This window comes from Lethenteron reissneri, chromosome 2 (genome assembly GCF_015708825.2).
Source record: "Lethenteron reissneri isolate LAM-NWPU_2019-01 chromosome 2, ASM1570882v1, whole genome shotgun sequence".
Lineage (NCBI taxonomy): Eukaryota > Metazoa > Chordata > Hyperoartia > Petromyzontiformes > Petromyzontidae > Lethenteron > Lethenteron reissneri.
In genome coordinates this window covers 6840721-6864996 of record NC_083780.1, presented here as the reverse complement: position 1 = coordinate 6864996, position 24276 = coordinate 6840721, and the positions used below count along the sequence as shown (strand labels likewise).

The 24276-nt window shown below is 53.4% G+C and overlaps 2 protein-coding genes across 2 annotated transcripts in view; one reads left to right on the top strand and one right to left on the bottom strand.

The window, feature by feature from the left end:
- The window catches only part of LOC133342512 (cathepsin D-like), a 28905-nt gene extending 23235 nt beyond the window's left edge, over nucleotides 1-5670 (top strand). Inside the window, exons 6-9 of the mRNA XM_061551667.1 lie at nucleotides 686-808; nucleotides 1425-1569; nucleotides 2386-2484; nucleotides 2807-5670. Coding sequence (XP_061407651.1) covers nucleotides 686-808; nucleotides 1425-1569; nucleotides 2386-2484; nucleotides 2807-2968 — 529 coding nt within the window. The 3' untranslated portion in view covers nucleotides 2969-5670. The remainder of the gene's footprint in view (nucleotides 1-685; nucleotides 809-1424; nucleotides 1570-2385; nucleotides 2485-2806) is intronic.
- Nucleotides 5671-10271: 4601 nt separating this feature from the next.
- LOC133342007 (low-density lipoprotein receptor-related protein 6-like) overlaps nucleotides 10272-24276 on the bottom strand; it is a 93506-nt gene continuing 79501 nt past the window's right edge. The window contains exons 22-26 of the mRNA XM_061550872.1: nucleotides 22197-22304; nucleotides 21147-21488; nucleotides 19141-19298; nucleotides 18476-18570; nucleotides 10272-15730 (exon numbers count right to left, since the gene is read on the bottom strand). Of these exons, the coding sequence (XP_061406856.1) occupies nucleotides 15337-15730; nucleotides 18476-18570; nucleotides 19141-19298; nucleotides 21147-21488; nucleotides 22197-22304 (1097 nt within the window). The 3' untranslated portion in view covers nucleotides 10272-15336. The remainder of the gene's footprint in view (nucleotides 15731-18475; nucleotides 18571-19140; nucleotides 19299-21146; nucleotides 21489-22196; nucleotides 22305-24276) is intronic.

The following is a 24276-nucleotide window of genomic DNA, read 5'->3' as shown; positions in this document are numbered from 1 at the left end:
TTCGATCCCGACCCTGACGCCTCCTATATTTGGAGTTTGCATGTTTCTCCCCGTGGTCACGTGGATCTGTCTCCCGGGTCGTCCGGTTTTTCCCTCCACATTTAAAATCAACAACATCACGCGTTTAGAGTTTGGCCGCTGCTATAAATTTCCTCACGATGAGCTGCTTCATCGAGCTCTCGTTGGCGATGGCCAGGTCGCTTCTGAGTAAGAGCTGAACAGCTCGGTGAGTCTTCCCCGGTAAGATAAGAAAAAAATTGTTACGAAGTTTTAGTTTCAGTGGCGGTGTTGTCACAGTTATACAGATTTCGATTTAAAGCTTTCGTGACTGCAGGGATTCATCTTCGCCTGAGGACGGCTGCTTGCGTTGTGGCCGAAACGTCGTGAGAATTATTTGATAATGTTTTATTTTAATTATTTTATTATTTCCATTCTACGCGACTTTACCGAAAGAACCAAGAAGACAGTTACATAGCTCAGTGGGCCTTACCTGCTAAAATGTAAAATAAAAATAGTGAGTCCAACGTCCACTGCGAAGCAGACGTGCGTGCGTGCGTGCCCGCCCGCGCGTTACGGATAAAACACACCCGCGGTATTAACCAGGGCCGCCTGCCGGATTCGAACCTGCAAGATTGCTTGGTAAGCCCCCCTGACCCCCCCCTCCCCCACCCCGTGACCATTGCAGGGACCCGCAGGCCCCGTTGGGTGGGGAGCTGATGTTGGGCGGCACCGACCCCAAGTACTACAAAGGGGAGCTGTCGTACGTGCCCGTCACGCGCCAGGCCTACTGGCAGATCCAGATGGACGGGTGAGTGCCAGCGCCTGTTCGATGACTTGCATCCCCACTGGGGTTTTTGCACACAGCGTTGGTGTGCGGTGCTTTTTTTCTGGAATTTTTGCTGTTTTTTTTCTTTCCCTGGATTTTCAGATTGCACATAGTCACGTATTCACTTTAAGATGTTTTCTTGTTCATGTTTTAGTTTTTTGTTTGTTGCGGTTGCAACCGATTCAAGAGCCGAATGGCTCACAGGGCTATGCCTAATAAATGAACTTAAACTTGAACTTGGCATCATAGTCCCCAGGCTGGTTGCCATTTACCGCGGTAAAAAAATAAAAATGTCGAGCAAAAGAACGATGCCTCTTTGGAGGAATTGTAACGGGGGAAACGTACATTACGGACACCCATGCCTCGGCAAACTTCTGTAACTTCGCAAGAGCCCCTTGGAGCAACACAAGTGGCTCAGCTGGTTGTCCTTACCCCGCCCGCACTTCCGATTAGCACGGTTGGCCACGTACGGCGCGAAAGAAGTTGAACGCACGCGCGTTGATAATGTCGACGATACGAGCAACGGCCCCGCTGGAGGGGGGGGGGGCGTGGGCCCCCCAGAAGCTTTGTAAACCCCCGGGGTGGCGTCGCACCGCAGGCTGAACGTGGAGGGCGGCCTGGCGCTGTGCAGCGGAGGCTGTGCGGCCATCGTGGACACGGGCACCTCGCTCATCGCCGGCCCCACCAAGGAGGTGGAGGCACTGCAGAAGGCCATCGGCGCCGTGCCGCTCGTGATGGGAGAGGTGGGTCACCCGCGCTGACCCCTGACCCCTGCCGCCACCCACCCCCCCCGGCCCGACATCACGCTCCTCGCACCGACGCTCCGCCCCACCTGCTGGGAGTTTAGTTCGTCGACCCGAGTCGGCGATTCTCGCTGCGCGCTTCAGGTGCGGTCGCACCGCAGGGATGCCAAGTCGCAGTGAGGTGCACGTGTAGGTCGCAGGTCGAGAGCGCCGTGGCCGGTACCGTTTGAGGGCCTGGGTTCGAATCTGGGCGGCGACCCCGTGATGGAACCGTGTCCGCGTGTAGACGAGTTTGACGGTCTTGCTTTCATGCGTAGCACAAACACTCACCCCCCCCCCCCCCCCCGTCTTATTACATTTGGTTTTTCATTTACAGCTCTTGAGGATCAAAAGCACCAGGTTTAACGGACACGCAACAAACAATACTCTCAAGTGGCGGGGCGGGTGGTTAAATGCTGTCTTCTAACGTGTGGCCCATAGGACACTCGGAAGTAGTTCCGTGGTGTTCGCTTCCGACACACACACACACACCATTCTGCAACATGGATTGTCTTGCTGCGTCTCGCGACATGATGCTCGTACCACAAACCGCGATGAAGTCACGTAGGCAGATGAACCTTGTTCATTCAACCCAGTTGGGCGGTTACTCCTTACTGACTGCGAGGCCGGTGGCTGAGTCTGAAGATTTGTTTTACGAAGAGTCCAGTTTGCGCAAATGTGACGGGGCAGCATCACCAGACGTTGATCGCTGGTCATCTGCAATATGGACGTGGGCTGTCTGCGCGTCTCCCCCCCCCCCACCCCCCCCCCCTGCAGTACATGATCAACTGCGACAAGGTCCCCACTCTGCCCGTCGTCGTCCTGACCATCGGCGGCAAGAAGTACAGCCTGACGGGCGAGCAGTACGTCATGAAGGTGAGCGAGCGCGCGCGCCGCCGGGCGCGGGGAGGGTTTCCCCGATGGCCAGCGTCGGGAGCGGTTGAATCGGACGGGGGGCAATATTTTCTCGGGGCATGCAAAGAAGCGTACGCACCCAAGTGCGGATGATCAGAAGGACAATCCGTAACGCGCGCAACACTTGACGAATGATACGGCGACGCACAATATACAGCAGCAGGCATCAGGGTCTGGATCGAACCCACGAACTCCTGCATACCAGGCGAGGTAGTTAACACGAGGTGAACCAGGCGGGCCTTTAACCCCCCCCCCTTCTACCTGACCCCCCCTTCTCCTGCAGGTGAGCCAGGCAGGCCAGACCGTGTGCCTGAGCGGCTTCATCGGCATGGACATCCCCCCGCCGGCGGGCCCGCTCTGGATCCTGGGCGACGTGTTCATCGGGCCCTACTACACCGTCTTCGACCGCGACAACAACCGCGTGGGTTTCGCCCAGGCCGTGTGACCGAGCAGAGGCCTACCCTTCCCCTCCCCCCCAAGTCTCCAACCTACTCGCCCCCTCCCTGGCCCCCCCGCCTGTCCGGCGACATGACTTGACCCCCCTGGGTGGCAGTGCGATATTTATCTCGGATTTCGTTCCGCAATGACGTACCGACGTGTACCGTAGTTGTACTTGAGAACGCAAAAAAGAAATCTCGTAGCGTGATAGCGTACTGCCCCACTTCTTGCTTGACCCTGTGGCATTACATTTTGGGATTATCAGGTAGTCTCTCCCTGCCCCTCGCCCCCCGTGCTCATAATTCCACAATTGTGAGATTAACCGGATGTTATAACAAACGTCCGCGTCATAATTTTTAAAATATCTTACCTGGCAGATTTTTGTTCGTTTAATTTAGGTTGTCACAAAGAAAATCCTGGCAAAATCCTGAGATTCGCCAGAATAAAACTGCTCAAAAATGACGAAACATTTCGCTCGGCCAGCTTACCTTTTTCTCGACGTGAACGAACCGCGGGCGTGTTTGCGCGTTTGCGTGTTTGCGTGTTTGTGTGTTTGCGTGCGTTCTCCGATTCGGGCTCCACCGTGGCCTCCAGCCGCCCTTCACACCTCTTGGTTGGCCACGGGGACGATGCCAAGGGGCGATGGCGAGTGGGAAAAGGTGGAGGGGGGGGGCAGAAGGGAAAATCGGCCCCAATTTGGTTCCTGTCGCGCTTTCCACCGCTTCTGGACGAAACGCAACTTTGTCTTTCACGCGTGCGGTATTTCCATTGCCGCAAATGTTGGCTCTACGTCTGTCGCTCTTAACTTGGGGGTCCATCACGCCCCACCCCCCCTGGGGCTGTGGTGAGTCGCCCTTCCTGGGCGTGCGAGACACGGTCAGATTTTTTTTTTAGAAGGGAAATCAAAGAAACACACAAATTATGCACAGGCAATGTAAGTTGGAACTTACTTTGTTAATAAAAACGTAGGGGTTTGATGAAACATTGTGCATGTTTTTAGCGATTGAGAACCAAAGGGGGGGTGCAAGGCTGCGGCAAAGGTTAAGAACCGCTGATCGAAGTCGTCGGTAAGCTGTCGGTCGGAGAAAGTAAAACTTCCAGAGCGCGCGTGCCCCTTGACCGAATAATTTTGGAAAAAAGTTTCGTGTTGCGGTTTCAAACGTGCGGGGAAAGGCAGCCCAGTGAACAAGTTGAATGAACAAAAAATAAAATACTCCGGCAACAATCGCTCCGGTTACCCAGTGTGTAACGCCCTTGGTTCGCGAGCACAGCACGCGCCAATTCTTGTTCAGCGGCTCGTTGCACCAAAGGCCTTGAGTCAAAGTGCCTCTCGGTTCCGAGCTCCGGGACTTGACTTCAAGGCCACCGCTCGGATTTTCAAGTACGATGATGAATTGGCGCAAGACGGCTTGGGCGTGTCCTGGACTCGACGCAAAACCCAGCGGCTGTCGCCTCAAGGTTTTGCCAGAGATGGAGCGAATAGCAATTTGAGCTCTCTCCCTCTCCCCCGCCAGAGCATGACAGATTAAAACAATTAAAACAGTCTAGCAAGACTTCAAACTTGGCAGGCCGAGACACCCTTCAGTGTCGCAATCCGTGCGCTGTTCCTCACTGACCTGCCGCAAAGTGCTCCTTGATTGCACGGCGCTCTGTGACGCTGATTTTGGGGGTGGGAAACCTGCAATCTGCTCTACTTCCTCTTGGTCCCGCGAACGTTTGTGACGGCGATGTGATTTGACACGCTGCCCCACCCCCATCTAGCTCAAGACCTGAACTGCCCTTTGCACTACCGCGTTTTCTTTTTCTTGTTAAATGTTTTCGTTTACTACGGTAACCATTGCTCAAATCGGCAGTGGTTTTGCCGTGCTTTGGGACATTTTTGAAGCGAGCTGCCCATTGCACCCGCGGTTAAAACCTGCACGTTCATTTTTCTGAGCTTGTGAATCAAAGGCAACGTTTCCAGTGATGGCATCTGGCGCCTGGAAGAGGCCACATTGGGTGTTTTTTTTTTTCAAGTGGCGGTTGGACTGATCCCCCGCCGTCTTCTCCAACACGACGTAAGAGATACACAAACTACAAGTCTCGTGGCTCCGTTCGGCGATACGTGCCACTGCATCTTGGCGATGCCACAAATTACCTTGGGAGCGTTTCGCGGGATGGTAATTCCCGTTTTGACGATGGCAAGCTTGGCACGGCGAGAATTTAACAACTGGGAGGTGCCTCTGCCCCAGGATACGCGTTTCCACGTGGGGAGCTACAGTCGCTAAAGAAACCGTCGCCAACGCATTTGAAATCCTAGTGACTTGCTGCTTTTGCGATTCTGCCTTGACGGCAGTGCGTGCGCGTGTTCAACTTCTATCGTTGCCGTAAGTCACGTTGGGCCCCCCCCTCCGCTCGCTTAATTTGTAGTGGAACGACATGCCGGAGGGCCGCCACCTTGTGCTGATGCTGCTGCTTCACTCTGTTACGTGTGTGTGGGCCAGCCTTGATTCCTGGACACACCAATACGTGGTGGCTGGCTAAATTGAACCCTTTAGTCAATTGGTTTTTTGTTTACCCCCGCGCCCTGCCGCCTTTGATTTAATTGGATGGGGAGGCAAGGATGTAATTTTGAAGGCTAGTTGAGAATAAAAAAAAATGCAGATTCAGAATGTTTGTAGTCTTAAACATTTGCGCGTTGCTTTGAATAAAGGTGTAAATGGAACGAGATATTTTTCACGCGTCTGCTGCTTTTCGTTTGGGAGTGCCCGTGACGGTGTGAATGCAAATGGAGATGGAGGCGACGGGCGGCATTCGAGTTGTAAATGCACGTCGTCAAACGGTGCGCCGAGAAATCAACGCCACAGAGGGTTGGGTGGGGGGGGTCTGGTAAATCGGCCATGGTACGTACGTTGGAAAATCTTTCTTTCTGAAGTAGCCCACCGTGCTAAAATCGGAGGTGCGGGGGGGGTAAGACAACCTAAACAAGCAATTCCAAAGAAGAATGAGTCCATCCAGATGACTTTAAAGTGCCCAGCTCCAGTGGCTTCCTAATATGGGAAGGGAAGAGCATCCCAGGCAGCCGCAGAAGTGCATCTGAAAGGGCGCGATCCAGTGACCGTCTTTGTTTGAAGGGTGATCCATAATTTTCACTGTGGTGCAGCACTTCTCTTCATCCCGCTGTCTGGAGACAATTTCTTGAGTGGATGCGAGTTGGGCAAACACATTTATTAAAAAGTCTATTTAATTAAAACTGACACCTTTTTTACAAGGAGTCATGTTTGCATAGACCACAATACCTGCAGTCATAATGCAAACAAACATAACTCTGATAATGTATGCACTGTCCTTGAAGTTGATTGGTCCACACCCGAGACAGCTTTCCTTAGAGCCTAGTCTCACATGGGTTGGACCATTATGACTGCAGGTATTGTGGTCTATGCAAACATGACTCCTTGTAAAAAATTAACCCGTAAAAACAAAGTTTTTCACTATAAATCCTTTATATGCATGGCAGCTCGAGTCCTCTCGTCCTCTGGCTTGAGATGGCTGCCACCTATGGGTCAGATGATTGTCTGCCAGTATTAAGCAATTGGTAATTAAATATTTAATTTGTTTTCCCGAAACAATGTAAAATTTTGGAAAAAAATTTTCACGAACATTAATTGTCTCGCACAACGAGTCTGTGTGCAAAATGTCAGCTCGATTGGATCACGGGAAGTGGGTTAAAAAACGACCGAAAGGTTTGCACGGTCCTAAGCAAGCAAGCGAACTTAATATAAAGGATTTAAAAAGGTGTCAGTTTTGTTGCCAGATAGAAGGGTAAAAAAAACAATTATCCCATGGACGAGCCGCAAGAAACCAGCCGCGGTGCGATCTGTAATAAAATAGTTTTTTATTTAAAATCTGTATGTATAGCAATTATTTACACGATTGTTTTCTCTCTCTCTTACATTGTCGACGCAAACTCCGAACGCGGAACGCGGACGCTTTCACCGATAAGACATCACCAGCGCGAGGGCCGCCACACATTTAAAACCATCGTTGGGTTTGTAACAGCAGCACCATGATGATGATGACCATGTTGGGGCGGGGGGGGGGGGGGGTGTTTTCACATGTTTGTATTGTTAGCGAGAAGGCCGCGCTCCTTGCAATGTAGAGGACACCGCACCCAAGACTCCGACACAGCCCGACTCGAAACCGCCGCCACTAATTCCACGCCTCCCCACCAACACCGCCAACATCTGTTCTGGGCTCCGCAGTAGCTGGGCTCGAGTTTCATTTTCTTATCGGAGCCATGGCCACCGTCCTCCTCTCACTCACGTCTGTCCCGATCGCCTCCGTTCCAGCACAGAGGAGGGTGGGTGGCACGGGGCAAGGGAGGTCACCCTGGATTCGCGTTGACATCTTGGTCGGGTGGACAGCTACCGTGACCCCATTGTCTGGGTTTGTCCTTCACCCACCCAGCAGAGGATTGATGAAAAGGGCTGTGATTTATTACTGAAAAATGGCCATTGCCTTAAATACAATTCGTAACAGTTTTTTTCACGTTTAGTTTGTTGTCCTTCCCCCACCTATTATCACGGTTGGCTACGTACGGAGCGAAAAACGTTCAACATACGTACTTAAGACGTTCAACATACGCACTTGCAAAACTCTTTTCGAGTAAGTTCTCGCACCGGCGCTTTAACGGAGATGTTTGACGACCAATAAACGTGCTTTAGTGTGCTCGGCAAGGCTGAGAACTTGACATTTATGGTTGCAGCAAGCGGCAGCATTAGCGGAGTGGTGGCCTACTGCTTGTCATATACAATATTTAGCCCCCCACCCCCCCCTCTCTCACAATCCCACTGGTCAATGGTGTCAACGTCAGACAGCACTTCCCCAAAAAGCCAAACCTGCCGAGACGAGATAACGCTCCGGACGTAGCCACACACTGCCTAACTATGCATGATGTACGCCGACAAAGACCCCCCCCCCCCCCCCGTGTAGCCTGAACAGATTGTTGGAGCAAGTGCTGTTAGCGAGCACCTATGAAGGCCAGTCAACACAACCCCCGGCCGCCTTTGTCTCCCCAGTGGCAATGTTTATACACCGCACCAGGTACTCATCTGAGGCTGAGTCGACCTAGCGGAGGCCCAGGACCGGTTCAGATAATCGTCACCGGCGTTGGCCGCGAGCAGGAATCGAACCCGGATCGCCGGGTTCATAGCGCAGCGCGCTAACCGCTACACCACCGCTCCCCACTACACTGTGCATGATAGACACACACACGCGCAATATTATACAACATAAAACACACCGTCCGTCGCGCTCACCCCACAGCCCCCCTGTAACAGGAAAATTAAATATAAAACAATGATGTTTGGGGGGCGAGAGTCCAAGAGTTCTTCAGAACAGAGCACAAGATGAACTGCTCGCACACACACACGCACACACACGCACACACGCACGCACACACGCTCGCACACACACACACGCGGTGTCGTATCGTATTCTGGAGCAAGGCGACTTGAGCAGCGATGCGCCCGATCTGTCGACGCCGAACCTTTCGCCATTTAACGTCGTACAATCGTGTTCTCGTTGCGTTGTCAATGTCGCACGGAGCATATGAACATCGTTCCAAGCTGGCGGGAGGATGGGAGGGGACACACACACACAGACACATACCCACTTCAACTGGCCCAGAGCCGAGCGACTGTGCCGTAACACTGAACATCAGCGCCGGCACTTTGTTAAGGAGACCTCCGGTTGGCAGGGTTGGCTACGTACGGCGCGAAAGAAGTTCAACATACACGGTTGGACCCGAAGATTCGCACGGCCAACGCAAGCTACATCTGTACATGTACAGGGTGCTTCAAAAAAATGTTAACACTTATTATGGGACGATCGTTTTTAATGGAAATAATAAATGTTTATGTTAATAGCTTCAAAAAGTCAAAGAGTCTCTACTTGTTCGCCATCGTTGTCAACGCGTGCCTGGAATCTTCTCCAGGTGGTCTCCAGAGCCAGGAGGCAGCACATTTCTTGTGGCGTTGTTGCAAATTTCTCAGGAGTGTTCACATTTTTCTGAATCACCCTGCAATATCCAACCTCCAGTAGGGGTCCTTCTTCCGAAACGAAGACGGATGTCCATTCATCCCCGAACGCGCGACCTCTTGCGGCGACAGCGTTTCGTATACGAACCAGCAGCCCGTGCTGCCGTACACCTGCGTCGAGCGATTTGTTTGATCTTGATTTGACGCTTTCGTGACTGCAGAAATCCATCCTCTCTCTGGTTCTATCGCTAAAGTAATTGCTCATTTCTCCAGCCCCACCCGTCCCCTGCACGCCACAAACCCTCCCCCCCCTCCTCTCCCCTGTGAACTCCTGCAGCCAAACTAAAATCCACCCCCTTCCCTCCCCCCTCCCGTGCCTACATAAAGCCACAACAGCAGATCAGTTGTTTTTCTCACCTGAAGACGGACGCTTGTGTTGCGACCGAAAGGTGTTTTTTAAAATCCTTTATATTAAGTTCGCTTGCTTGCTTAGGACCGGGCAAATCTTTTGGTCGTTTTTTAACCCACTTCCCGTGATCCAATCGAGCTTGACATTTTGCACACAGACTCGTGCGTGACAATTAATGTTCGTGAAAATTTTTGTTCCAAAATTTTACACTTTTTACGACAAAAATATTATATTTAATTACCAATTGCTTAATGGTGCAATGCAATCATCTGACCCATAGGTGGCAGCCATCTCAAGCCAGAGGAGGAGAGGACTCTAGCCGCCACGCATATAAAGGATTTATAGGGAAAAACTTTGTTTTTACGGGTTATACTTGTTTAAAATCCTTTATATTAAGTTCACTTGCTTGCTTAGGACCGTGCAAATCTTTCGGTCGTTTTTTAACCCACTTCCCGTGATCCAATCGAGCTGACATTTTCCACACAAACTCGTTGTGCGTGACAATTAATGTTCGTGAAAAAAAAATTCCAAAATTTTACACTTTTTAGGACAAAAATATTATATTTAATTACCAATTGCTTAATGGTGCAATGCAATCATCTGACCCATAGGTGGCAGCCATCTCAAGCCAGAGGACGAGAGGACTCTAGCCGCCACGCATATAAAGGATTTATAGTGAAAAACTTTGTTTTTACGGGTTATACTTATTTTCTATCTACGTGACTTTACCGATAGAACCAGAGAATATGATTTGTTTGATCTCCGCGGATCATGAGGGTGACCCCATTCCTGCGAGGGTCCGCCGCGCTCCGCTTCGAACGTAGACCCCCCCCCCCTCCCCGACCGGGGTGCGCAACTCGCCGCAGGAGTTCGCTAGTCGAGACGGGGGGTGGGTGGGGGGGGGGGGCTGGACGATGAGTCCCAAAATAATTAAAAAAATAAGAAACGGATATCCGAGACGTTTAAATGCGGCCGCCAAGAAAAAAGCTCGGCAGCCAATCGTCCACCGCATCAGATCCGTGGTGTGACGCAAACGGAAGCGTCGGAAACGTCACAATGACGACGACAAAAAAAATCTGACATCGTTTACAAACAAATATGGCCGTGCTGTCCACAACAGCAGCGCTCTCCCATGGGATAGTCCACAAATACTGCTGCTCCTTCGCGCCCCCCCCCCCCCCCACGGCTGCCCCTCTCTCCGCATTGGGGCTCAAAGTTGCCACGCGGGACGGCGATCGACCAACTAGCGGGCGTCTCAACGTTGCCACTTGAACGACGCAGTTAGAAAGCGTCGGCGGTCCGCCGCCGTCGCTTCCTTCCTTCTGCCCGATCCCACACAAGAGGTTCAAGGGTCGACATCTGACCGTCGAGGACTGCCCTTGCAGCATCTCATCGTCTGGCGTTAGGGTCTTGTAAGAATAATAATGAACCCTTTGTTGAGAACCCTTCCGCGCTCACATGCGTACGGGAGTCGGTGTGCAAGAGGGACGTTCGCTGGAGTGTCCTCGCTCGCTGCTGGACAGAGGAAATGTTAGGACCGACCCCAAAACCACTGCTTTGCGAGTGGCAATAACACAGAGATGATGTACTCGAACTCCCCTCTAGCCAACCGTTGACAAAGACGTCCACATCCGCCGGTGATGGCCGGGCACGCGAACTTAAGACGCGCGGTAATTTTTGTTCCCGCTCTGCCGAGTTACTTTTCCACGCATCCTCGGTTAACGAGCATTAACTTTGGTTTCTAGCGGTTTCGAGATGCTCATTTAAAAGTTGCGAAAGTCACAACGGTTCAGGCAAATGCAGCGGGGAGCACGAAGGCATCGAAGACTCGCCCACGCGCGAGGCAACGAGGCAGAAAAACACGGCGAGAGTGATGAACAATACTCTTAGTTTTTTCGGTAAAGTCACGTAGGTAAAAAAAATCATACAGCAAATCTGGCTGTGACGGTCCCACCTGATGACGGAGACTTGTGTTGCGTCCGAAACGTCGTGATTTTTTTATTATTTTTTATTTTTATTTTTATTAATTTTAATTTCATTTTTTTACCTACGTGACTTTACCTTGCAGTCACGAAAGCTTCAAATCTATAAGTGATAAACAATCTCCGCCGAGTCTAAACTCGCCCGCCCGTGCGCCCGTTCGTTCGTTTAACAACAAAAAAACACGAGGATTGCAGAAAAGCAGCAAGAGTTGAAACGCAACTCCGTCGAAAGAGCGACGAGTTAATATTATTGGCACCTTTTGCGAGAGAATATCTAGCGGGTAAGTGCATTTGGCAAAGGGGCTTTGTAGCTTACTTGATGAGCTTTAGAGAGACAGCGAGTGACAGACGAGGGGAGGGGAGTACATGGCAATTTAAAGTACGAGTAACGAATCGGCACGTTCTGTTTACGTGACAAAACTTACGAACTGGCTGCGTCGGGTGGTGGCGGGTTTAACGACACATTTATGTATTTACGCGATCTAACCCAGAAAAAAAACCTACATTAAATTTCGCGAAAAAATACCCAAACACGTCAAGGCCTTGAGTCGAGAATTCTCTTTAGGTTAAATGTTCACAAACAGTTTGAGGGCGACGGAAATGGATTTTTCAAATGACATTTGCCATCAAATTTGTGCCACCGCTTGATTGTTTTAAATTGCGGTTAATCCAAAAATAACCGTTTTTTGCGGATTTCGAGGCCAAAAAACACTAATGTTGGTTTAAATTATTTTTTAGTTAAGAAAACTAAGCTCGTCAATGAACAAAACGAATACTAACGATAAACACTTTCCTGTTCCCGCGCAGAAGACTCAGCCAACCAGGTGGATGACAGCAGAGCGACGCCAATCAACATCAATCAAAATCCACCCAACGTCGTAAAGATATGGCAACTACTGTACTGTAGAGGTGATGGCATGGATTTCGGATTAACCGGAGCAACGTACCGTGTTCGGTTTAAGCACGCGACTTGTCATGAACATTTCCAAGAGAAGCAATGATGTTCAACCGTTTTTAGATGATTCATTTGGGCTTAAGGGAAAATCCGCAAGTCACGAATTTACGTCAAAGTCTCCGCAAATCGGATAAACCGCACGCGGTTAATCGAGAGACTACTATACCAGAGTTTTTTTCCGCAACATACGCAACCGACCGTGCTAATCGCAGGTGGGGGGGGGGGACACACACACACCCCGCGCCACAAAATGCGTTGAGCAGAAACGCAACCACCACTGTGTGCAGCCTGGATGTTGACAGTGGTAAGGTGCCGCTACGGGCAAGCCAGATTTGTTTGGGTGGAATGCCATCGGGCATCAAGGGGGCATGCCAATGGCGAGGCATAACGCCGAATTTACGGTGGCGCCACGCAAATTCAAGTAGATTATTATAGATATTTTTTTCTCTCTCTCGCTCTCCAAAAGGTGTGATTTTCTTACAATCGACGCGTGCTGGAAACCGTTTCTCGACGGGATGAACGAGGCCCTCGGCCTTTGCTCAGCCTGCGTACGCATCGTCACGCGTTATCACGGACTGTGCTCTACCCTCCCGTGTTGTATACCATCACGCGGTTGTTGTTCAGGAAACGCGACTACTACCGCCACGTTCTAGAACAGACCGCGTACGTTCCACACCGGTTCGGATTTGACGAAACGAACCTGCAAGCGATGTCGCTGACCTTCTGACCTTCTGCCCCTTCACACCACCGAAAGGATCTCCCCCCCCACCCCCACCTCCGTGTCGCCAGCAACAACGAAGGCTGCGGCCATGCCATGTGCGCGGACCGGAGTGCTTTCGTACTTGCTTGAACAAATCATTGCCAATGTTCGACGATTGCCGGCAGGTTGCTCGGTTGGGGTCACACATGGCAATCATCACCCGCTCCCCCCCCTGCCCCCCCCTATTTGGCAACAGAAGAATGCCCCTCCAGGGGTCACCGTTGTAAATGAGCCACTCGTTCTCCCCCTCTGTCTCACCGAGTTGAAACGAAAAAAACATTAACTTGGACATTAGGCGAGAGGATATCGGTTCAAAATCACCGCAGGTAAACAAACCCCTCTTCTCTCCCCCTTCCCACGTCGCGTGTTCATCACATGTTCATCACATGTTCATCACATGTTCATCACGCGCTCGTCGCTGCCCTCTCTCAGCCGAGTTGGCCCAGGTCGCCACCCAAACGGAGATTTTCTTTGCTCAATGGACCCCACCTCAAAGTGGCACCCTCAAAAAGGGAGGGGGTGAGGTGGGGTTTGAACCTCACAACTTTGCATCGAGTTGCAAGAAACTCGCTTTTCGGAAAGCAACACGCCACGATGAAACACACGACGTGCCAATCGTGCGTCAAACGTCACGCAACGCGGGATAATAACACGGCACCACGGTTTCATTCAACAGCACGTGACCTCGCTAAAACGCACGCGCACACACAGTGTTTTACAATACACGCACGGCGCACGGCACGGGTCGTGCTCTCGTACGCTACGCACGAAGGGAGTTGAGAGGGTGACGCCCTGGCCCGCTAACTGGCCACTCATCGGTACTTAAAATGGATAATGAATGCGACACCCGCGCCGCGAAAGAGGTGAACGTCTCATTCAGCAGCCGTTTTTTTTGTCTCGGGTGACGGACGACACGGCAACCAGCAACAACCCACCACGTGTTGGCTGGCAGAGCTGAGAGAGAGCAACAGAGAGAGCAAGAGAGAGAGAGAGAGCGAAAGTCCGCAAACCTGAACCGGGCGTCCCAAAACGCCGCCCCCGTCACCGTCACGGTCAGTAGAGGAGAGCAAAGGGCAACTGGCAGATCGGTGACTCACGAGAGGCTAAACGAAAGCCGTCTGGCCACCGTTATTTACTGCCCTCAAAATAAACGTTTCGCTTTAAACGTTCACGGGAGTAAAAAAAAAAAAAATACTTTTTGTCATTGCACAGTGAGGATTTCTTCCAAATGAACAAGTCGGTCAGAATTCCTCGTCAAATGTTTGGGGGGGGGGGGGCGCTCATCCCATACGTTAATCCACGGTCTCGCAAACTTAGAGAGAGAGAGCTGGCCGCTAAACCTCAGGTGTGGTGCAATAACCCCGCAAAAAAACACGACCGGCAAAAGCAAGAACACCTGTTAAGCGCGACGAACAAAAGTCGCTAAGGAATCCGCGTGGGTTCGCAGAGTCATCAGTATGCGGAATCGGTACCAGATCCCACTACGGAGCACGTGGGATTGCACGCAGGATGGCACGTGGGATGGTTTGGTATTAAAGAAAAAAGGATGTTCACGGCAGCTCTGTAATGTTCTAACAAGCTAAAACCTCGTAACCGTGGCGAAATCGCTTGCCATTCTTGCCGCAACATTTACTGCTAAAGGGGCCAACTCAATTTAGCCAACCGGAAGCCACCTAACCAAACGGCGAGAAATTAAAAGCAGCCGCCACCGGATTGGATAACTCGGCAGCCAGCATCTCTCTTAAGCGGCACGTGGCAAGCTGCAACGAGGCCATTCGCAGCTCACGGCCACACGAACCAGACTCGCACGACCACACAGCGGACACTCGGCCAGCCGGCAAACCTTCCCCACACGAAGACACACACGGTGGCGTGACGTCAGCTGCCTCGCCTAGCGTGCAGGGGCACCGTGGGTTCGATCCTGCCTGTGCACGTTCTCCCCGTGGTCGCGTGGATTTTTCTCCGGGCCCTCCAGCTTTTCCGTCCGCATTTAGAACCAACGCGCATTCAAGAGTACTTGGCCGCTATAAAGTTCCACGCGACGATGAGCCATTTCTCGTCGGGCTGTCTTTGTGGCAAGCCAGGACGACGTTTCTGAAAAAGCAGCTACTTTATAGCTCAGTGGGGGGGGGGCCTTAGCTGGTAAAACAAAACATAATAATTTTACTTTTTAGTTCACACACACAACTAGCCAAGGCGCACGCGCACCACTCGCCAACTCAGTTCAGCCGGGCAAGGAGGCGGGCGGGCGCTCACGACGAGTCAGTGCACGGTGACGGTGGCGGAGGGCACAGGTGGAAGTAGCTCCGCTCGGTGGACGGCGACGGGGGGCAGCTGTCCTCGGCCGACAGGTACTGGCTCCAGGGCGTGGGAGGCGGTGCGAACGGCTCCGAGTCGTACGCCGCCGCCGCCGCGTCGCCGCCGCCGCCGCAGTAGCGAGGCGGCGCTGCCGGCGGCCCGGGGAGAGCGACGGGCGGTGGGGGCGGCGCGCAGACGACGCCCCCCACGGAGGCGGCGTTGGCGGCGTGCCGGGGCCCGGGGCGCCAGCCGCGTGCGGGGCCGAGCGGCACGACGGGGCAGTCGCTGTCGCACACGTCCGTGCTGTACGGCGTGGTCGGGGGGGCGACGGCGTGCGGCTTCTGATGCCTGGCGTGTGTGGGCGTGCATGGAGCAGTGGGTGTGTGTGGGTGTGTGTGGTGTGTGGGTGGGTGGGTGTGTGGGTGTGTGTGGTGTGTGTGTGGTGTGTGTGGGTGTGTGATGTGTGTGGTGTGTGTGGTGTGTGTGGTGTGTGGGTGTGTGTGGTGTGTGTGGTGTGTGGGTGTGTGTGGGTGTGTGTGGTGTGTGTGTGGGTGTGTGTGTGGGTGTGTGTGGTATGTGTGGTGTGTGGGTGTGTGGTGTGTGGGTATGTGTGTGGGTGTGTGGGTATGTGTGTGGTGTGTGTGGGTGTGAGGGCGTGTGGGTGTGAGGGCGTGTGGGTGTGAGGGCGTGCGTGGAGCGGTGGGTGCGCAGGCGTTGGTGTGTGTGTGTGGTGTGTGTGTGTGTGGTTGTGTGTGTGTGCGGTGTGTGTGGTGTGTGTGTGGTGTGTGGGTGTGTGGTTGTGTGTGTGTGTGGTGTGTGTGGTGTGTGTGTGGTGTGTGTGTGGTGTGTGTGTGGTGTGTGGGTGTGTGTGGTGTGTGTGGTGTGTGGGTGTGTGTGGTGTGTGGGTGTGTGTGGTGTGTGGGTGTGTGGGTGTGTGGGTGTGTGGGTGTGTGTGGTGTGTGTGGTGTGTGGTGTGTGGGTGTGTGGTGTATGTGTGTGGTGTGTGGTGTGTGTGGTGTGTGTGGGTGTGAGGGCGTGTGGGTGTGAGGGTGTGCGTGGAGCGGTGGGTGCGCAGGCGTTGGTGTGTGTGTGTGGTGTGTGTGTGTGTGGTTGTGTGTGTGTGCGGTGTGTGTGGTGTGTGTGTGGTGTGTGGGTGTGTGGTTGTGTGTGTGTGTGGTGTGTGTGGTGTGTGTGTGTGTGGTGTGTGTGGTGTGTGTGTGGTGTGTGGGTGTGTGGTGTGTGTGTGTGCGGTGTGTGTGTGGTGTGTGTGTGGTTGTGTGTGTGTGTGGTGTGTGTGGTGTGTGGTGTGTGGTGTGTGTGGTGTGTGTGTGTGGTGTGTGTGTGTGGTTGTGTGTGTGTGTGTGGTGTGTGTGGTGTGTGCGTGCGTGCGGTGTGCGTGATTGTGAGCACGGCGAGTGCGTGTATTGCACCACGGTGGGTGGCAGTGGTGCGTAAAAGCAAGGGGGTGGGGGACGGCCACAAGAACAGAATTCACACACGACGATCATTTGCGCAACACGGCGTCCAAAACCCAAACGTGCCGTGGCACACGACACGTGGTGAACAGGTGACCGAAATCGCCGTCGCAGCTGGACACAGCACGTCTGCACTTGCAGCAGAACGCGGATTTCCTCGCGACGCAGCAGCAAGCGGCTGCAGCGGATGCGACAGCGGCTCTCCCGGGCAGCGGCGAGCAGCCCAACGATGACATTATTGTCATCGTCGTCATTATTACTATCGATCGATATTAATACATTCCTGGCAAACGTAACCAAAAAACCTTCGTGGTGTAATGAGACGGCGGCGGCTTCACTTCCAGTTCACCATGGGAGGCCAGTTGACCATCGGAGGCCAGTTCACCATGGAAGTTCAGTTCACCATGGAAGTTCAGTTCACCATGGGAATTCAGTTCACGATGGAAGTCCAGTTCACCATGGAAGTCCAGTCTACAATGGAAGGCCAATTTACCATGGGAGGCCAGTTCACCATGGGAGTCCAGTTCACCATGGGCAAGGGTTGGCAACCTGCAGCTTCAGAGCCGCATGCGGCACCCTGATGGCTTTAATGGGGGGGGGGTGGTCTGGTGGGGTGGGTGGGGGCGGGCCACGTTGCTCCTGTGTGTATGGGCAATTTACCTGTGTGTGTGTATATATTGATATTTTACTGGTAGGAACGAAGTGAACCAGCCTACAATAGATTATATCGTCCGTCCGTCCGATGTCCGATTAGGTGTAGCAACATCGCCCCCTACTGCAAACACTTGGCAGGACCCTACAAAAACCTTTAGACTCAGTGAGGCTTTCCTGGCTAACCAAGTGTAACATTCCCTTATAATTCCCTGAGATAGTTTTTTAATTCCCTGAGATTTTTTAATTAAAACATTTAAATTCAAAATTAACTCACAGCGGCCTAAAGCCTACAGCTAGGCCTAAAGCCTAGAATTAGGCCTCAAACTCTCCCTTCGCATCGTACCCCCGCCATTTCATTTTATTATAGCCATTAATTAGTTCGTTCCTACCAGCCCACCCCGCAGGGACCTGTTTTGGGAAGACCGTTTCTGACACTGCACGTTTGTTTTAGCCGTGGGACGAAACCGCAGAACACGGAGGAGGGGCAACAGAACGTCCGATTCCCGCAACCTCCGATTAGCACGGGTTGGCTATGCACGCCGCGAAAGACGTTCAACGGAGGCAAGTAGGCACACCAGAGGTTGCAACCGGGTACCCGATACCCATACCCTACCCGATACCCGGCTACCCGTACCCGGCCGGGTACGGGTACCCGTTTGCGACCCTGGTGCGGCCGGGTACGGGTACGGAATCAAAACCCGTTTGCGACCTCTGAGGCACACGCACAACGCAGAATGAGGGGGTGAGGACACGTACGGACCCGCTCTCTCGCGCAAAGGGCACCCGGGGTCGGCAATCGGCAATCGAACCCAGCGGCTACCTGCTGCGAGGCACGGGCGGTTGCCGCTTCCCCGAAAACCAACCCACCAGCACACGCGACACTTTGGCAGAAGGACGCAACGACGATCGCTTTGACGATGATGAAGGCAATGGGGGAGGGGGGGGGGGGGGGGAGACAGCGCACCTGTAGGCCCTGTATGTGGATGGGGTGCTGCTGTAGTTGGGGATCCCCGTGTAGCGAGACCGGTCCGTGGCAGGCGAGGGTGGAGGGTTGAGATTCTGCAACGGAAGACAAAGACAAAGTTCCCGCCCATCCCCCACCCCCGTATAACCGTTAACAGACTGTTGGGGCAAGTTGATGTTAGCGAGCGCCTACCAAGGCTGGCAGGTCATGGGTTCGATTCCGACCTTGACACCTGCTGTATATTTGGTGTTTGCGTGTCTCTCTCTCTCTCTGCCTCACCCTGCGGTCGCGTGGATTTTTCTCCGGGCCTTCCGTGTTTTTCCCCCTCAAGATTTATCATCAGCAAGCGCTTGGAACAATCGGCCAACATTAATTATTAATCACTACGTGATGACAAGCCGCGTCGTCGAGTTATCATTCGTGGCCACGTCGCTTCTGAAAAATACGGAGCCCTATACATAAAGAGCTCGCTGGGCCTTCACTTGGTAAGTAAAATAAGAAATAACCGAGTTAGAATTTCCACCACTGGGCTCCCCGCAGGGATCACAACCGGCGATAACGAGCACCGATTCCTCAACGCCCATTCGAGACAGCGGCTAGAATCTGAGGCGAGCGACTGTTGGGATTTCCCTCCCGCCGCAGCCGCCGCCGCCCAGGGCTTTTACCGGCGGGAAGAACGTGCCCTTGCTGGATGAACTGCTGGAGGAGGCGCCGGTGATGTGCGCGCGGTCGTAGGGTGGAGCCCCGTTACTGCCGCCGCCGCCGCCGCCGCCCACCCCCATCAGGCTGTTGAAGCTCATCAAGGACTTTCCACGCGAGGCACCTGCGGGCGGGGGTGGGTGGGGGGGGGGGGGGGGAGCCGAAGGGGGTCATGACGTTTATAAAACAATAAAATAATCGGCCGGCCGGTCCAGTTCGGTCCGATCGGCACTGCCGCTGCGTGAAAGCTGCACACAAAAAATATACAGAGAGGCTTCTATTTAACGAACGTGTTAGGTTCCAGATGTCTGTTCGTAAGTCAATTTGTTCGTAAGTCCAACTTTACTCCTGTCGTTTCCAAACATGTTGTACGGCATGTGAACACTAAACATGGGGAATGGCTTTAAAAGTTGTATAATCTCCTGGAGATGTAGATGCCACTGGTTCTTCACGTTCTGCAGATGTAGATGCCACTGGTTCTTCACGTTCTGCAGATGTAGATGCCACTGGTTATTCACGTTCTGCAGATGTAGATGCCACTGGTTATTCACGTTCTGCAGATGTAGATGCCACTGGTTATTCACGTTCTGCAGATGTAGATGCCAATGGTTCTTGACGTTCTGCAGATGTAGATGCCACTGGTTCTTCACGTTCTGCAGATGTAGATGCCACTGGTTCTTCACGTTCTGCAGATGTAGATGCCACTGGTTCTTCACGTTCTGCAGATGTAGATGCCACTGGTTCTTCACGTTCTGCAGATGTAGATGCCAATGGATCTTCACGTTCTGCAGATGTAGATGCCACTGGTTCTTCACGTTCTGCAGATGTAGATGCCACTGGTTCTTCACGTTCTGCAGATGTAGATGCCACTGGTTCTTCACGTTCTGCAGATGTAGATGCCACTGGTTCTTCACGTTCTGCAGATGTAGATGCCACTGGTTCTTCGCGTTCTACAGATGTAGATGCCACCACCACCATGTATTGCGCGGCGGTTGAACTTACGACTCTCGGTCCGAACAGGCAACTGGACATACCGGACAGGTTTGTTCGTATCTCTGAAAGTTCGTAGGTCGAATGTTCGTAAGTCGAGGAGCCCCAGTACAAAGAGCCGTTCGTTTCCACTTTTTGTGTTTAATTTGCTGCTGTCCCTTGACCCCGCACCTCCGATTAGCGCGGTTGGCTACGTACTACGGAGCGAAAGAGGTTCAACATATTGTACATACACTACGTACTATGGAGCGAAAGAGGTTCAACATATTGTACATACATTACGTTACGCCGGTTCACGTAAAGCAATGGGTGTGCCACGAAGTGTTTGAATCTATGGAGAAGAAGGGGGGGCTCCCCCCCACCTGCCCCCACCACTGAACAAAATTAATTCACTGACAAGAAAGAAATACACGATGCAGTAAGAAGCCCTGGCGAGCCAGGGTCTGGCTCGCCAGGCCTTTTACTGCATGGCTAAATGTCACAATAGAAATGTGTTTTTACTGCCGTGCAATTAATATTACCTTTTATCTGGGCGTGTGGGATAGCTTAACTGGAAAAAACACAAATGCAGTGACCAAGCGCTGGAGCTTCCAAAAAAAACTGTGGCTCAAAAACTATTTGGAAATAGGCTTGAGAAAGCGATCATCATCGCCGCGGAATGTCGGGGACTCGTGCGACAATAAACTTTTGCCGCAGCAACCGCTCGACAAGATAAAAACCAACAGCGCGATTGTCGCGATATCGCCGTGACGAGCGCCAGCAACGACGCAACAACAAAGCAACGGAGCAGGTGACCCCACACCCGACACCATGCGCGGCATCGTGAAACGCGACGGAGAAAAATAAAAACGAGCCGCGAGTTTGTGAGAAAGCGTACCGGGCTTGCGCGCCGTTCGTGGGAGTTCGTGTGAACTCGTAGCCCGACAAGCAGGCCGCAAAGCCCGTGAGAGAACGAGCGAGCGAGCGAGCCGGGCCAACTCACCCATGTGGCAACCGCCGTGAGCGCCCGAGCGGGGCATGAAGGCCAGCGGCGTGTGCACGGGCAGCCCCCCTCCCGCGCTGCCCCCAAAGCCGCCAGCGTGGCCCCCCGGGCCCAGGTCGGCGCCGACGATGACCCCGGCGGTGCCGCCGATGCCGCCGACGCTGCCGCCGCCGACGACGCCGCCGCCGCGCCGCCGCTCCCGCCGCCCGCGCAAACACAGCAGGTGCTGGCACACGAAGCAGGCGCCGGCGACCATGACGAGAGCCAGGAAGACGACGCCCACCACCGAGCTGATGGTGTAGCCGGCCGGCACGTGGCTGGACGGCGGCAGCGGAGTCAGCGCTGGAAGAAGCGACACCGGCGTCATGTTCGCGTGCGCACGCACGCACGCACGCACGCACACGCACGGCCGAGCGTCGGCCTGCAAGCGCTGCCCAACTGTCCGTCGCCCGACGACCAAGGAGGCGGGGAGAAAAGATGGCGGAAGTTGTTGACGGCTCCGCTAGCGCGCCCCCATTTCCCGCGCTCGCTCCGTTTGTGGCAGGCAGCCCATCTAGCGAGCAGGGGGTAGGGTCAGAGGTCGCAAACGGGTTTTGATTCCTTACCCGTACCCGGCCGGGTATCGGGTAGGGTACGGTTACGGGTACCCGATTGCGACCTCTGGGATGAAGCCATGTTGCAGGCGCGGGTGGGTTGATTCTAGGAACTTGGATTGTGAGAAGAGACAAGACGTTGGGAAATGAGTGACAAACAGTTACTCACCAGTGACTCACGGCCTTCTCACTCATTGGTTGGGGTGAGTTACGTGCGGCTACCCGTACCCGGCCGCACCAGGGTCGCAAACGGGTACAGGTAGCCGGGTATCGGGTACCCGATTGCGACCTCCGGGTAGGGTAGAGGTGTGGTTTGCGTCCCCGAGACTGCATGCGAGAATGGCTGCTAAGAAGCCCCCCCGTCAACCTTCCCACTCGACCGAGCGAGCGATTTGCTGTTGCGCCCCAAACCGCGAACGCCGCCGCCGCCGCCGCCCCCCCCCGCCACCAAACTCACGGCAGGCGTCTTCGTCAGAGGCGTCCGGGCAGTCGGCGGCGCCGTCGCAGCGCTGCCGCCGCAGCAGGCACTGCCCGCTGCCGCACTGGAACATGTCCCCCGGGCACTCTTGTCGCCACAACAAAAACAACAAGAACAACATAAACAAACAACAAAAACAACATTTTTTTTTTCGATTTAAAGCTTTCGTGACTGCAGGGATTCATCTTCTTGGTTCTTTCAGTAAAGTCACGTAGAAGGGAAATAATAAAATGATAAAAATAAAACATAATAATTCTCACGACGTTTCGGCCACAACGCAAGCAGCCGTCATCAGGTGAAGACCAGGTCTGTCGGGGAGACAGCGTCTGAATGAAACACCACCATCCTCGGAGCGTATATTTAAGCTGGGTTGGAAGGGGGGGGAAGGGCGCCTTGACAAAATAATTTGCATACCAATAGGAATTTAGCATATTTATGGGCATATTTATGGGAAATGCAGGTATGTGATTAGTACTACTTATGCCCGTGCATTATGCAGGATTAGCAGCATCAAAAGGAGGGGATAGGGGTAGCACTAATAAAGGGAAGGAGTGTTAATAGTATGTAGCTGCCACAACTAGAAACCACCACGTAATTTAGCATATTTATGGGAAATGCAGGCAATCGCCCACACCGGAAGAACAATTAAAACTCAACTCACGATACGACACTTGTTATGTTACCAGGTAGGGGCCCCCGCCGAGCTACGTGGCTCTTATTCAAAAGGCCGTCACAAACGACAGTTCGACGAAGTGGAAATTTATAGCAGCCAAAACACTCTGAAACGCAGAACAAGCGGACTCCTCCACTCAGCGACGACACGGGATGCCGCGGAATGGCTTACAAAATAAAGTACTCAAGCATTGGCTTCTTTTTTTACTTTTACTCCATACAGAAAGGAGAAGCGAAAAGAGACGCCGGGAAGGGGGCGGGAGGAGTTACTCGTTCATCAACGGCGGGCCTGGCGTAGTGTTGGCCGCCCCCAACCCCCTCTCGCGTGCCCATGGCAGCTTTCGTAGGTTCTCGCCGACAGCACTTCACGGTTATCGTGCGCATCCATCACCCATTACCAGCACGATGTAAACGGGGCAGGAGCACCGTGTGGTGCCATCCACCCCCCCCCCCCCCCCTTTTGACTTCGGTCGTCATCCTGGCAGCAGCAGCAGCAGCGGCAGCAGCGGCAGCAGCGGCGGTGGCAGCGGCAGCAGCGGCAGCAGCGGCAGCAGCAGCGGCAGCAGCGGCAGCAGCGGCGGTGGCAGCTTTTGGCTATAGCATCGAACAGAGACGACGGTCGCCGCATCATCATCGCGAGGCGCTTTCGGATGCGCTCCTGCGGCCGTCTGGAACGCTCTCTCCCTTCCGACATTAGGAAGCCACTGGGAGCTGCACACTTTTTAATTGTCCAAGTTGACAAACCCAATTCTTTGAAAGCCGCTTTTTGCGTTGAGTTTTTTGTCCTTCCCCCACACGCACCTCCGATGAGCACGCTTGGCTACGTACGGTGCGAGAGAAGCTCAACACGCGTACAGGCTGCCTTCAATAAATACACGAGTGTCGACGTCGACGGACGGCTGTCCGGCCAAGGAGCACACGGGATTGGCCAAGTTTCCGCGAGGGGCACAAAGCGCACACAACGCGTTGCGTGACAACGCGTTGGGCGTAGGCCTGAACCGTGTCGGACTACGGTGCCGTTTGCTGCGCTGCCCTCTGCTGCCCACAACGCCTACTGCACACGTGTTTAGCACACAGCGGGTCACTCACCCCGTCACCGTTCAGGTTCAACCCCTACAACGGTGGCAAAAGAAGTTCAACATACATACACTTCAACATACACACACGCACTGGCGGAGCCAGTGGGGGGGGGGGGGGGGGTGGGGTGGCACGTGCCCCATCCCCAATGATCCGATCAAAATCCCTAATTTCGATTGGATCATTGGGGTTTATGAGTAATAAATCGGCATGTTGCGTGCCAGGGACTATGAGATGATAGGACAATAGTCTGAGTGCATAATTGGCAATAAGTGACGGCAAAGCGGTTATAAGTGACTCACAGAATTGT